The 14,971-nt window shown below is 41.3% G+C and overlaps 1 protein-coding gene across 1 annotated transcript in view; it reads right to left on the bottom strand.

Moving 5' to 3' along the window:
- Positions 1–12,423, bottom strand: part of LOC143805752 (sodium- and chloride-dependent neutral and basic amino acid transporter B(0+)-like) — a 59,174-nt gene extending 46,751 nt beyond the window's left edge. The window contains exons 1-4 of the mRNA XM_077285371.1: positions 12,326–12,423; positions 11,951–12,098; positions 9,351–9,482; positions 309–470 (exon numbers count right to left, since the gene is read on the bottom strand). Coding sequence (XP_077141486.1) covers positions 309–470; positions 9,351–9,482; positions 11,951–12,098; positions 12,326–12,388 — 505 coding nt within the window. The 5' untranslated portion in view covers positions 12,389–12,423. The remainder of the gene's footprint in view (positions 1–308; positions 471–9,350; positions 9,483–11,950; positions 12,099–12,325) is intronic.
- Between the last annotated feature and the right edge of the window lie 2,548 nt (positions 12,424–14,971).

Here is a 14,971-nt window from a genome sequence, read left to right as displayed (position 1 = left end):
AACAATCTCCTGCACTAACTTATCCACAGAGTTAGTGGGACTGGTGCAGAGCTGACCTTTTCACTGCCATCATCGTACTCCAAAATGAGTGCAGTGTATTCTGATATCACTGAAACTAACGGCAGGAATATAGACTGGGGAAAAGCTGGGTTTTGGGAGCCATGTACATACATTTTTATAGCAACGAAGACAAATCCCCTAATATTGCAAAATGACATAACTTTCCATGTTGGATAAAATTATTAAACAAAGAAATAAAAGTCTCGTCAAACTTTTTCTATAGAAGTATAAAATGAAAATATACTGACCTGATATACCATCACGACATTTACTGTCTGCCCAGTAGAAACACTGCGACCATGGCAAGTAACTATTAAATGAGGCAAATAAATAATATAGACTGTAGGCAACAATAACATTGTAGTATATCGTTACCAGCCCTGATATGAGAACCATTGTTACGCCAATACCTGCAATGGACAGAAAATGGTGGTTCTGTTATGTACTATTAACTACAATACAGCTAGAGACCTGTATGCAATACTTGGAAAAATAAGTAGAAAAGTACATTTAAAAGTTTCTGAAGGAATCGGTTGGAGAACCAACTTTTTACAGTGCTAATTTCTACCTTCAAAACTGTTAGGCAAGGTTCAGATGGCTGTATTTCACTGTCCACAATATACCAACCGATCGTGGATCTTCTAACCCGAAATTACAGCCTCAAATGTGCCTATGAGGCTGTAAGTTTCGATCAGGAGAACTGCGGTCAGTCAGTGCATTCGGGCCCATATAAGCACCATGTAATATAGCCATGTGAACCTGTGTTATCTGTCTTCAGTTTTATAGTGAGGGTGTTACATTTAATGTTAATCCTGTCTGTGATAGTAACACTTAACTATATCTTTATAGAACAGGAATGGTTAGTCTATTGTTAGGTATAGTGGCCAAAGTGAAAACTTCAAGACATCAAGTTTTAAGATCTATTCTAATATTATTATTTATTTATTATAGCACCATTTATTCCATGGCGCTTTACATGTGAGGAGGGGTATACATAATAAAAATAAGTACAATAATCTTAAACAATACAAGTCACGACTGGTACAGGAGGAGAGAGGACCCTGCCAGCGAAGGCTCACAATCTACAAGGGATGGGTGAGGATACAGTAGGTGAATATAGAATATTATAAAGAAATCTCCCAAAAAAACCATAAAAAATTAATTGAAAAAAAGATTCATTTTCAGACAATATGTTCCTTTAAAGGGAACCTGTTACCACTAGTGTTGAGCATTCCGATACCGCAAGTATCGGGTATCGGCCGATATTTGCTGTATCGGAATTCCGATACCGAGATCCGATATTTTTGTGGTATCGGGTATCGGTATCGAAACAACATTAATGTGTAAAATAAAGAATTAAAATAAAAAATATTGCTATACTCACCTCTCCGACGCAGCCTGGACCTCACCGAGGGAACCGGCAGCGTTGTTTGCTTAAAATTCGCGCGTTTCCTTCCTTACGTGAAGTCCCGGCTTGTGATTGGTCGCGTGCCGCCCATGATGGCCGCAACGCGACCAATCACAGCAAGCCGTGACATAATTTCAGGTCCTTCAGGATTTTAAAATTACGTTCCGGCTTTGTGATTGGTCGCGTCGCGGTCACATGGGCGACGCGACCAATCACAAGCCGTGACGTCACGGGAGGCAGGACAAGCGCGCATTTTAGTCAAGTCAAGGAGTCTGAGGTCAAGAGCCAGGTGGGTACGTCATAAACAGAGGTGAGAAACAAAGGTGTAGTCAGGTCACAGTCCTTGGTCAGAATTCCAAGGTCAGAGTGCATAAAGTTAAAAGGGGTAAAACAAATAGGTAATCAAAAGGCAAATCCTAGGTCCGGCAACAAAGATCAGAATATCAGAGTATAGAGCACAAAGCACAGATAAAACACACCACTGAGCTGAAAGCTATGACTGACAATAGTCCCAGTATAGCCAGCCAACTAAATGGCCAAGTAATTGCCCTGAAAAGGCAATACATGGAGGATTTCCAGCAGGTCCGGCCTAATAGGGCTGCAAGGAAATTTGATCCACAAAACTTAAAGTCCAGCATGCCTCTGCATACTATAGGACAGCCGAGCTGTCACTCACAATGCTGACAGTCCTGCATGCCCATGCAATCCATAGGACGGCAGAGCTGTTGTCACAATTCCACCACTCATGGTGTCTAATGGGCACTATGAATGACCGCTCTACCACACTATGCAAATGAGGGCCTGCTGAGCTGTCAGGATTGTGAGTGACAGCTCTACCACCCAATCTGATGCAGAGATGTGAGTATAGTTAATGACAGCTAAGTCATTCTATTGGGCTGGGTCTGTGGGACTGCTCAAGGTTTCATCTCTTCTGGATGATAACATGGCTATATAGCACTCTCACAATTGTCAGACATTGCCAATCTTAGCTTTGCTCAAGTGATGTGTGTGTGTGTGTCTGCTCTGTACTCTGTGTTATATTTTGATCTCCGTTGCCGACTTTGGATTTACCTTTGACCATCCGTTTGACTTACCTTTTTGTCTGGAGCTGCCACCTTCCTGATACTCTGACCTTGGACTGTTACCTGACATAGCTTTTATCATTTCCCTTTGTCTATGATGAAATTGGTACTGGCCTCGAATCTCTTACTGCCTCACAGTAAGTCCGTGAGTAGTGACTAGCATCACATTTAGTGTGACTAGCATCACAACTGCCACTCATTGTGACACAGGACACAGTGATCAGCGGGACTGAGACATGCACTGCCCACTAGAATAAAATTGGTCTGAATGCGATATGACGTATTGTGGGATCATACACTTGGACCGAAAATACAGTTGTCTGCATCTGCCTTTAGTCTTTGAGAACCAGAATGAGTCCAGAACGAGGTCATGGACTTACTTTGAGAACATGTGAACGTAACCTTTGACTTCCAGTCAATAAGGAACTGCAGTCACAAGAAGGTGGAGTGGGACTGGAGAGGAAACTGTGGCTGGTAAGTATATTAGTAGTGCAGCGCCCCAGAGTCCTTTTCGTTGCAGTAATGTCGCTCTTCCACAAGGGGGAGTGATGGTACGTCTGATGGCACTAAAGGAGTTCACCTGACCAGGTATCACAGTCACACACTACACTTCACACTCCGGCCACCAGGGGGAGCAAAAGGTTCTATGTATTAGGCCACTCCTCACACTCTGGTAAAACTGGGAGTCGGATAGGAAGTTAGAGAGAAGCTGACTGGGTTCTGCCCAGGTAACATCTAGTGAGAGAGAGTTGCTTGGGAGGTCCCTGTCAGGGGTGGGATCCTGACAGTGGCCTAGCACGAGACAGATCGTTACGGAGCCGTGCCTGCACCTCATTGCGGCGGCATCCTAAGAAAGGACACGAAGCGAAGTATATTGTGGAGAAGTGAGAAACGAGATCACAGCACAAAGGAGATAGAACCAGGAGGAGTCGTGCCCCAAGATCGGCAACATCCTTCTGAGGCGCGTAGCCGGCGGCCGGAACGCCGAGGAAGTAATAGGCTCTACGCATTACTTTGAACTAGAACAGGGCAGTTAACTCTAGGTTGGCTGTCTCACCTTTACACCTAACGAAGACAACGGAGGCGATTGTGGGAGAGGGGCGTCTCTAGGGTCCCTATAAAATAACTCCAGGCCTACCCCGTCATACGGGTGCATCCTATCCATATCATCTGGGGGACGGAGAGAAAGAACAGAAACATACACGACAGTTGTGAGGACTATCCCGTGGTGCTCAGCAGGGAGGTACTACAACACACAGGTGCTAGTAGGAAGGCTACTGATTTCCACCTGCAAAGGGAACTCTGGATGTGCCTTCGGATCGGCCGGTCTCAGCCAGCCCTGTTAGCAGTGCTCTGGATTGTGGATGCCGAACCCTTCAGTAAAAAGGTAAAGAGACTGCAACCCTGTGTCCACGTCATTTACTGTGACCTACAACATTATCATCTACTCATCAAGGGAAGCCCTGGGGACATACTTCACCTGTGGGAAGTTACAACATCTAACTGCCATTCCATCACCCCAGCGGACCCCTAGCAGCGTCGGTCACCCTGACCGAATACCACAGGTGGCGTCACGAACACTTGACAAACTCTCACCTACACCTTTATTTGGGCGCCCCTTAGCAGGGCCTCGGACCGGGTCGGGCCACCGTGACACCCCTAGAACCGAGACCGAGGGACCCGGTACCGAGTACCCCACTGCCCTGCGTCTGGGGGCCGCTCCAGTAGGAGCAGGGAACAGACACTAGTGGCACCGCTCCAGCGCTGAAGTAAAAAAAAACCTGGAGTGGTGATTTAAAGTAAGTATAGTAACAGGCCTAACATTCAGTAGTAATAGAATTTACCACAGTCTAGTGCTTTATTTCTATTATGTTTTCAGAACATCTGGAGTTTTCCTACAGTAAAATATGAGCTTAAAAAGCTTTGAGTAAAAATAATTAAAAAAAAAATATGTATTTTATATACACACACATGCCCCCATTGGAAGAAGCCTGCTTTGGAGAAATGGAGCTGTTGGGGTGGTAGCTGCCGTGAATCAAGCCGGGTACACAATGATTGCCTTGCAGTGCCCTGTTGGTCTGTAGGCACTGTTCTTTCAGTGCTTCTAAGCCCCTGGCTTTTCTGCTAATTTGTACCTTGCTACCTCATTCTAATCCTTGTTTTTAAATTTTTTAATGTAAATCTTTTTAAATAATTACAATAAAACAATAAAATATTTTATTTTATGAATATTCATGTCTATACCCCACCATCCCTCTAAAACTATTGTTTGGGATTTTTGTTTGCGCACATATACTATATATATATATATATATATATATATATATATATATATATATATATATATATATATATATATATATATATATATATATTATATATATATATATATATATATATATATATATATAATCGCAATATGATCTTTAAGTGAACAATGTCTCCAACCATAGGGCACAAAAATGTCTTAATTAATTTGTCATTCATTTATTTCTGTTAGTTGGTAAAATACTTCCATATCAACTGGAACGTCAATTCAATGTCACTGCATTTCAAAGAATGTGGGCAAAAATGACATAAAATGCTTGCCTCTGGGTTCTCTTTCGTTTGTTAGGTCTATCCCTGCACATACTGTACTTTACGACAATAATATTTCAAAATTTGTGCTTCAAAACAGTGTACAGTATGTCGTGTTAAATACATTTGCGTCAAAATAAGTAAAAGTATTCTAGGAATGACCTCTTTATTGGCTAACAAGAAAAATTGTATTTGTCAGATTTTAGAGCACAGAGACCCCTTCATCAGTAAAATTATAAATGGTCCTAAGAGATGAACAAAACATTTAAAGGGAATGTATCATCAGCAAATAACAAAGTGTTTATGGAACCCTTCATATGATTTATGCGATCCAAACCACAACCGGCACGAATCAGACACTGGCTGTGCGATTGAAAGCTGTCTGTTTTTTAGAGAAAATATACTTTAAAAAGCCAGCTGGAGACTATGGCCCTGATTCAGCAAAGCAACTAGGCCTGAATTCTGTCATACATTGCTTTAAAAAGATGCAACATTTTTGTGCACTGAAGAGTTACGCAAAAATGTAGCAACTTTTGGCATTTTTGGGACAGTTTCTCACAACTTTCATGACAAGCTGTGATGTTCGTTATGCCAAAAATCTTACTCCAATCCTTGACTGGAGCAACATTTGTGGCAAGGCGCATGGAGGTTCACAGCAATTGTCAAATGTTCCGATTTGATTAAGAGGCATGCGTCTCGTAATGAATCAGGTATGTCTGACTTCTTCAAGCCCAATCGCCAAGACTTATTGTACGTGAACATCGCCAGTCTTGATGAATTGGAGCCTGTGTGTATCAGATAACTAGTCTGACACAGATCCCAAATGGCTTAGCCCAACCTCACACGTCTTACTCTATACACACAGACAAGGAGAGGCCTGTCCAGAGGAACAGAAGAGGAAGAAGTCGACTTTGGATTTAGTCCCCAGCCGGATTTTCAAAGGATATGTTCTCTGAAACGCTGTTGTATTAATAGAAAAAAGGCCGACAATGTTTCAGGAGGCATGAATGTACCCTCAGGCTTCCTTTAACTAATGTTTTTCTGTTCAAAACATTTGTAAATACTTTTTGGTGATTTTACTGTATATTACAAAAAATCCTGAAATCTTGCAGTTTTCACTCTGAGCTTCATAGCAGACTGACACTTCCCATTCTGTGCAGATCACTTTTCAATAGTCTTATTATCATCACATACAGGATTACAATTAAAGGTATGAGTTTAAATGACAAAAATTTTACCCCACATGGCTAGTACCTACTATCCATTAGAAACACTATTATTGAGAAAAAAGGCATTTAGAATATACAAATCTGAGGGGTCATCTGTAGACTTTAAATGCTACAAAATCTACATAGAGCTAAATAGATTGTAAAAAAAAAAAGGAATTGAATCAGCTAAAGTACAAAATAAATGGCAGGTAGCAAAGGAAAGCAAGACAAATGACCCAAAATCTAAAGATATTGTATAAATATCAAAAATATCTCCAGAATCCGTCATTTCCTCAACCGTCAATCCACTAAAATGCTTGTGCGTGCCCTCATCATCTCCCGCCTCGACTACTGCAACATCCTTTTCTGTGGCCTCCCTGCTAACACCCTTGCACCTCTCTAGTCCATCCTTAACTCCGCTGCCCGACTAATTCATCTCTCTCCTTGCTACTCCTCCGCTTCCCCCCTCTGCAAATCTCTTCACTGGCTCCCATTCCCTCAGCGTATCCAGTTCAAGTTACTAATACTGACCTACTGATTACTAATACTGATCTCTGAACTAATCCCCTGATATCTTCCCTCACGTAATCTCCAGTCCTCCCAAGACCTCCTTCTCTCCTCCACACTTATTCGCTCCTCACCCAACCACCTCCAAGACTTCTCCCGAATATCCCCCATCCTCTGGGATTCTTTGCCCCAACACGACTATCAACCACATTCAGATCCTTCAGACGAAACCGGAAAACCCACCTTTCAGGAAAGCCTACAGCCTGCACTGACCTCTGCCTCCTCACCACTAACGGAGCTACCGCCTCACCAACACCAGAGCTCCTGCAACCCTCAACCTGTAGACTGTAAGCCCGCAAGGGCAGGGTCCTCTCTCCTCTGTATCAGTCTGTAATTGTTAGTTTGCTTACTGTAAGTGATATTTGTAATTTGTATGTAACCCCTTCTCATGTACAGCACCATGGAATCAATAGTGCTATATAAATAAATAATCTATATATATATATAATCGTCTAAGGGTCACTTCCGTCTGTTTGTCTGTCTGTCTGGTTGTCAGTCTGTCTGTCACGGAAATCCCAAGTCGCTGATTGGTCGCGGCCTCGCGAGACTGCTAAGTCATCTGAGTAATTTCGCAATGCATCTCTGGGAACGGAAGCTGGCGGCAGCCTCGCCGCTCGCGCACATCGGTGGATGCCGGAGGGTGAGTATATAACTATTTTTTTTTTTTATTCTTTTTTTTAACAGAGATATGGTGCCCACACTGCTGTATACTACGTGGGCTATGTTATATACTGCGTGACTGATATATACTACGTGGGCAGTGTTATATATACTGTGTGGGTTGTGTCATTTACTGCGTGGGCTGTTATACGCTACGTCGCTGCTATATACTATGTGGCTGCTATATACTACATGGCTGCTATATACCACGTGGCGGTGCTATATACTATGTGGCTGCTTTCTAATATATGGCTGCTACATACTACGTGGCTGCTATATACTACGTGGCTGTGCTATATGCTACGTGGCTGTGCTATATGCTACGTGGCTGCTATATACTACGTGGCTGCTATATACTATGTGGCTGCTATATACTACGTGCCTGTGCTATATACTACCTGGGTGTGCTATATACTACGTGGCTGTGCTATATACTATGAACTGTGCTATATACTACGTGGCTGCTATATACTACGTGGCTGTGCTGTATACTATGTGGCTGCTATATACTATGTGGCTGCTATATACTACATGGCTGTGCTGTATACTATGTGGCTGCTATATACTATGTGGCTGCTATATACTACGTGGCTGTGCTGTATACTATGTGGCTGCTATATACTATGTGGCTGCTATATACTACATGGCTGTGCTGTATACTATGTGGCTGCTATATACTACGTGGCTGCTATATACTATGTGGCTGCTATATACTACATGGCTGTGCTGTATACTATGTGGCTGCTATATACTATGTGGCTGCTATATACTACGTGGCTGTGCTGTATACTATGTGGCTACTATATACTATGTGGCTGCTATATACTACATGGCTGTGCTGTATACTATGTGGCTGCTATATACTACGTGGCTGCTATATACTATGTGGATGCTATATACTACGTGGTTGTACTACATCCAGCGCCCCGAACCCCCGACATCCTGCGACCAATCAGTGACATACGCAGTCCAGCCATGAATTGACGCGGGATTTAAACCACACTTCACTGATTGGTTGCGCCCGGCCAGCCACAACCAATCAGCGATATTGGCACGGCATTTAAACACCGCTTCAGTGATTGGTAGCTCACGGCCGGCCGTGACCAATCAGCGATATTGGTGCGGTATTTAAACACCACTTCGGTCATTGGTTGTGCCCGGCCGGCCGTGACCAATCAGCGACAGGCGCAGTCCGGACGCGAATTGGCGCCAGATTTGAACCACTTCGGTCATTGGTCGTGCCAGGTCGGCTGTGACCAATCAGCGACAGGCGCAGTCCGGACGCGAATTGGCGCCAGATTTGAACCACGCTTCGCTGATCGGCCTGCTGGGTGCGACCAATCAGCGATATTGGCGCTGAATTTAGCCCCCACTCTCAGCGCGACGTACATATATACATACATATTCTAGAATACCCGATGCGTTAGAATCGGGCCACCATCTAGTAATAATAATAAATAGAGAAAAAAAAACAAGCTCCGCACAGGTGGGTCCCCTCAATAATGGTAAAAAAGAAGTGGACTATGCTTTCACATATAGTGGGAAAAAAAGGATATGTGGACATATATTTGCCCAGCATAAGGAGACATCCAATAATATTTTCAACATTTTTTAAGTATTTAAAATTAGATCGATTTAATGCCTAATCCTTCACCACACCAATTTTTGCTATACATTGTTCCAAGGGAGCAGATCCGTTTTGTATTTCTGTCGCCTTCATCATAATTTGCAGTCATCTGCAAAACTTTTTCTATAACCATCAACAAGAATATACTCTGATCTTCGTACCTTGAAATAGTGGCACCATCCTCCATATTGCAATAGGACCCAGACTGCCAAACTGTCCAATTGAACATTCCAAAAAGAACAGGGGTAACCCTGCGAGTGCCAGCATAATTACATATGGGATTAGGAAGGCGCCTGAAATAGAGAAGACATGGCAAGTATATGAGTACTGCTCATATAAGGTGGTGGCCACTCCTGCACAGCGGCCCACCGGAGGATTCTCCCAGTCTCTAGTTGGCCAGTCCAAGCCTGCATGATTGTTTTATATAGGCACAAAATGTACAGAATTTCTGATGGAGGAGGGATTCTGGGGGATGAATATCTTCAATATATGTTGGCATTATATGGAGTGCCTAATGCTCTTCAGTACATCTAAACATAGGCTAGGCTTACAAGGCACTTCTTACCATTTGGCTGGGTTTTTTGGACGTTTTGCGTATAACATAAGATAATATAAACAGGTGAATTCTAAATTTTGGGATGTGATCTGCATATATATATATATATATATATATATATATATATATATATATATTTTTTTTTTTTTTTCTTTCTTTATATAACTAGGTTCAGTTATTTTGACATTAACAAAAGAAGTCCTGGCAGGGTTGCCCATTTGAGTTTTTATCTTTTTCTGGACAGCTTATCAAAAAATCACAGACAGACAGACAATATCTTTTACGGACACATTGGAAAACCGTAATAGGTCATTATGATTGTAAGTGACACATGTCTACAGCCCATAATTCTGATATGAAGACATTAGTTATATTCACTGAAAACTGTAAAATGATGATAATTACGGTCACAATAATCGTAATAAATTGCTTCAAATCAAAAAGATCACAGATGCCTTACACTTTTTGATGGTGCTCTACTTTTAAGGACTGTCCTGGATTTTCTGGACGGTTGTCAACTCTGTCAAAATGCCTGTGCATATCTCCATACGGTTCACAAAATTATCTCTGTATTCACACCTCTCTATATTACCTTCAAAGACAGCATACATATATACAGAGGCTGATCCTCCTATATAGTGGAGTGTAAAGGAACATGGTTCAGTTCTCCTCCAGTATTTATAGTGATGCCCTATGGCTAGGGGGACCCCAAAATTGCTGAAGGTCATGGACCCTGGTACATGTAATTAATGGCACTATATAATGACCACAATATACTTTTTTATGCCACCATAATCTGTATACATCACTGTATACCGTGCATGTACATGTTACTGAAATGTAGCACAAAGAATAGTGCCACGTACTGTACACATAATGTTACCATACACACAATGTCCCTATATCATCTCTATGTAAAGAATGCTGCCATATTATGCACAGTCACATCATTTTACACTTAGTCATGCGCACAACTATTAACATAAGCTTACAACCGAGGTCACATACACTCACCGGCCACTTTATTAGGTACACCATGCTAGTAACGGGTTGGACCCCCTTTTGCCTTCAGAACTGCCTCAATTCTTCGTGGCATAGATTCAACAAGGTGCTGGAAGCATTGCTCAGAGATTTTGGTCCATATTGACATGATGGCATCACACAGTTGCCGCAGATTTGTCGGCTGCACATCCCAAAGATGCTCCATACAAGGCAGGATGGATCCATGCTTTCATGTTGTTTACGCCAAATTCTGACCCTACCATCCGAATGTCGCAGCAGAAATCGAGACTCATCAGACCAAGCAACGTTTTTCCAATCTTCTACTGTCCAATTTCGATGAGCTTGTACAAATTGTAGCCTCAGTTTCCTGTTCTTAGCTGAAAGGAGTGGTACCCGGTGTGGTCTTCTGCTGCTGTAGCCCATCTGCCTCAAAGTTCGACGCACTGTGCATTCAGAGATGCTCTTAGGCCTACCTTGGTTGTAACGGGTGGCGATTTGAGTCACTGTTGCCTTTCTATCAGCTCGAACCAGTCTGCCCATTCTCCTCTGACCTCAGGCATCAACAAGGCATTTCCGCCCACAGAACTGCCGCTCACTGGATTTTTTTTCTTTTTCGGACCATTCTCTGTAAACCCTAGAGATGGTTGTGCGTGAAAATCCCAGTAGATCAGCAGTTTCTGAAATACTCAGACCAGCCCTTCTGGCACCAACAACCATGCCACGTTCAAAGGCACTCAAATCACCTTTCTTCCCCATACTGATGCTCGGTTTGAACTGCAGGAGATTGTCTTGACCATGTCTACATGCCTAAATGCACTGAGTTGCCGCCATGTGATTGGCTGATTAGAAATTAAGTGTTAACAAGAAGTTGGACAGGTGTACCTAATAAAGTGGCCAGTGAGTGTATATTATGCTAAAGAACCAGCCTACAAATTTCCACTAATGTGTTACGTGTGCAAATTTTCAATTTCCGTCAATAACATGGGTAAAATCTGTGGTAAATATCAAGGACATGCCATCAACAGATTGGGCAGTTTTTGAAAAATTGCAAGAAACTGTGCGACCACTGCGTAAGAAATTTTTCTGTTTTGTTTTTGTGATTTTTTTTTTCAGAAATGTTTGTAAAAGTGCATTTTCACAGTCTAGACACATTTTTTTTTAGCTTTGTAAGACATAATATATATTTTTTACATGATAATTTACCTCCTCCATGTTTAAAACAAAGATATGGGAATCTCCAGACGTTGCCAAGTCCCACTCCATATCCCACCATAGACAGCAGATAGTCGGCTTTATTGGCCCACAATTCCCGTTCTGGTTCTCCATTATTGGCAGTTTCATCGACTTCGGTCTTCATCGAACATGGAAATTATATAGATTTGGGGTTAATTAACGTAAGTGAATACTTGTCATGTAGTCGACAATGATCAAAAAATATTACGGAAAATTAAGGGAAAATACAGTGGAATGCAATTCACACAACGATCATCGATAATTACGCATTTTAATTTTTTTTGCTATTTTAAATTAAGGAAAGAAATAAAAAAAGAGAAAATGAATAGAAAAATAATTACTTACAGTTATATCTACAGATTTTTTCTTGGAACATCTCAGAAATCTCGGTAAAGGTAAAATCCCCATGATGTTATTCCAGTCTAATTCTTTGCGTTGTGACTTGGCTGTACCTTGTAACTTTTGTAATTGAGAGAAGGGAGGTGTTAGTGGCCGCACATTGTAATTAAGAAGGTGAGTCATTTTCTTACCATGATTTCTCAATAGCGTTTTATGTGTAACCCTTCCACAATCTGTATCATCTATATCATCATTATGCAAAACTGAAGTGAAGTGATGCTGATAATGGCCAATTAAACACATATAATTAGAGAGATCCTTATATAATAAAGTTTTGTGTGTTATTAGGTGTAAGGTTGGGGTCACACTTGCGAGTTTGATGCGAGAAACTCGCGCGAATCTCTCGCATCAATACCCGGCACTGCTGCCGGCACTCGGGACCGAAGCGTGTGGCTGCATAGAAATACATGCACCGCACACTCTGGTCTCGAGTCCGGTGGCAGTGCCGGGTATTGATGCGAGAGACTAGCGCCACACTCACAAGTGTCACCCCGGCCTAAGGGTGCATGTATTATTTTGGGTATTTAAGGTCACAGTAATTCTATAATAAGTCACATGAGACAAAGATGACGAAGGATGTGTTCCATCAGGATAGCCCCTATAGAGTGATGATCCATGGGGTCCGAGCAATTGTTCAGAAGCTGTAATCTACAGGGGAATCTGACCGTAAGCATATAATCCCCCTACAGCACCACCACAGGCACAATGAAACATTACACTGTATCCAAATAAATCAGTAGGTTTGAGTCATGCATAGATATGCTGGGTCCTCCAGAGAAAGATGGGCTCTTTATACCCATTCTCAGCACTAGATTAAGGATGGAGGTCCAAAATGATGCAATCACTCACATGTTCAGTAATTGGTCAGTATTATTCATCAGTATCTGTAAGCCAAAATCAGGAGAGGAACAATCAGAGGGAAAGTATAATAGAAACACGTCACCATTTCTATATTTATCACCCAATCCCGGTTTTGGCTTACAAATACTGATGGAAAATACTGACCAAATACTGAACGTGTGAATGTGGCCTTACAGGAGTTATTACAACCCCCAATACATCACATTGTTTAAAGAGTTATTATTCCAAAATATTCCACTTTTACAAGTTATCTCAATAGGAGCTGAGCTGCATCTGATGAACCCTTCCAGCCAGTGCAATACTTGGTAAGGCTCTGTTCACATATCTTGCATGCAGAAATTTTTCTTAACAAACCGAAACCAGACCATATAAATGAATGTGACCCCTCTGATTCCATTTGAGGCTGATTCCATTTATCTGTTCCATTTGTCTGCTCTAAATCGAATGGACAAATAGAAACTATGAACGGACATGTGAACCGAGCCTTACAGGTCATCAGTAGAGGTGATGGACATTGCACCCTTACTGATCTTATGTTCATGACTTATCCTAATTCCAGAACAACCCTTTTAAAGAATAAATGGTTTTGTAACTTGATAGTTTATCTTGGACATTATCTTCTATATTTACAGCTAGATTTGCATTAGGTCATGTTCACATTGCGTCTTTTTACAGCAGTTAAAAACGTCCATTTTTCAAGTTTTCCCGCCTGTGTTTTTTCCTGGCATTTTTCAGGTATTTTTTGATGTTCATGAAGAAACTTTTGTCATTTTATTTTGCAGCTGATATACAACAAAAAAATGCAAAAAAAAAAAAAATGCGCTGGAATTTTGCGGTTATCTTTTTTTGAGCCTTCTCGTTGACTTATATTGTAAAGTATTGAGCATCTTAGAGGAAAATGCATGAAAAATGCACATTATTGCTTTAAACTCTTGGTATCTTTTGAAAGCCTGAACTGAACTAGTGAAAAAACTCTCAAAAGTTTGAACATATGAACATCAAGTCCTTTATGGACCTGAAAAAGTAGAGAAAAATGCAGTGTGAACATACACCAACACAGATGACATGTTTTTACGGGAGTTTCCTCAGTATCATATAAACATGAAAATTACTATTAAATTTGTCAGACAAGAAATTGAATTTCTGGAGGTTATGGCAGTGACAGATCACAAACTCCACTAATTCTGTAATTTACTGAGATAAGAACGTTATCACCCTGAGCAGAATTAACAGTGATGACAATATCTTTTATTAACAAGCAAGAGGAATTATGTATCCAGTAGCATAGTAGGGGGTGATATTATTTGGCTAATCATATAAAAATGGCAGAAAACTTTTTAAATGTCGTGTAACATCATAACATCAAGACAGCTAAGATAACAAAGTGCACTGACTTATAATTTACTTTTATAGTTGCCTCCCAGAGCAAACTTTTATAGTGTTTGTCTCAGGATTAATTTTTAAAGAATCACTCCTCCTCTCATCAAAGTTTTTATCCTCGTAATATATTGCAATCATCATATTATACAGCACTGTGTACTTACAATTGCTAATTTTGCCTTTCTACCCAATTAATTCTTCTCTTTTCTATTAGGTCTATGACATCAGATGATTAATAACTGACTAGCTGAATCCTTCTGAGTTCTATGTAGAAACAGGAGGTCAATTTTCCCTGTATGAGTTGAAGAGGGGAATGATTCATGCAGGGACAAGAGACTTCCTGTTTCTACA

Source organism: Ranitomeya variabilis, chromosome 2, assembly GCF_051348905.1.
Source record: "Ranitomeya variabilis isolate aRanVar5 chromosome 2, aRanVar5.hap1, whole genome shotgun sequence".
NCBI lineage: Eukaryota > Metazoa > Chordata > Amphibia > Anura > Dendrobatidae > Ranitomeya > Ranitomeya variabilis.
The sequence above is the reverse complement of the archived record's forward strand: the minus strand, read 5'-3'. Positions and strand labels throughout refer to the sequence as shown.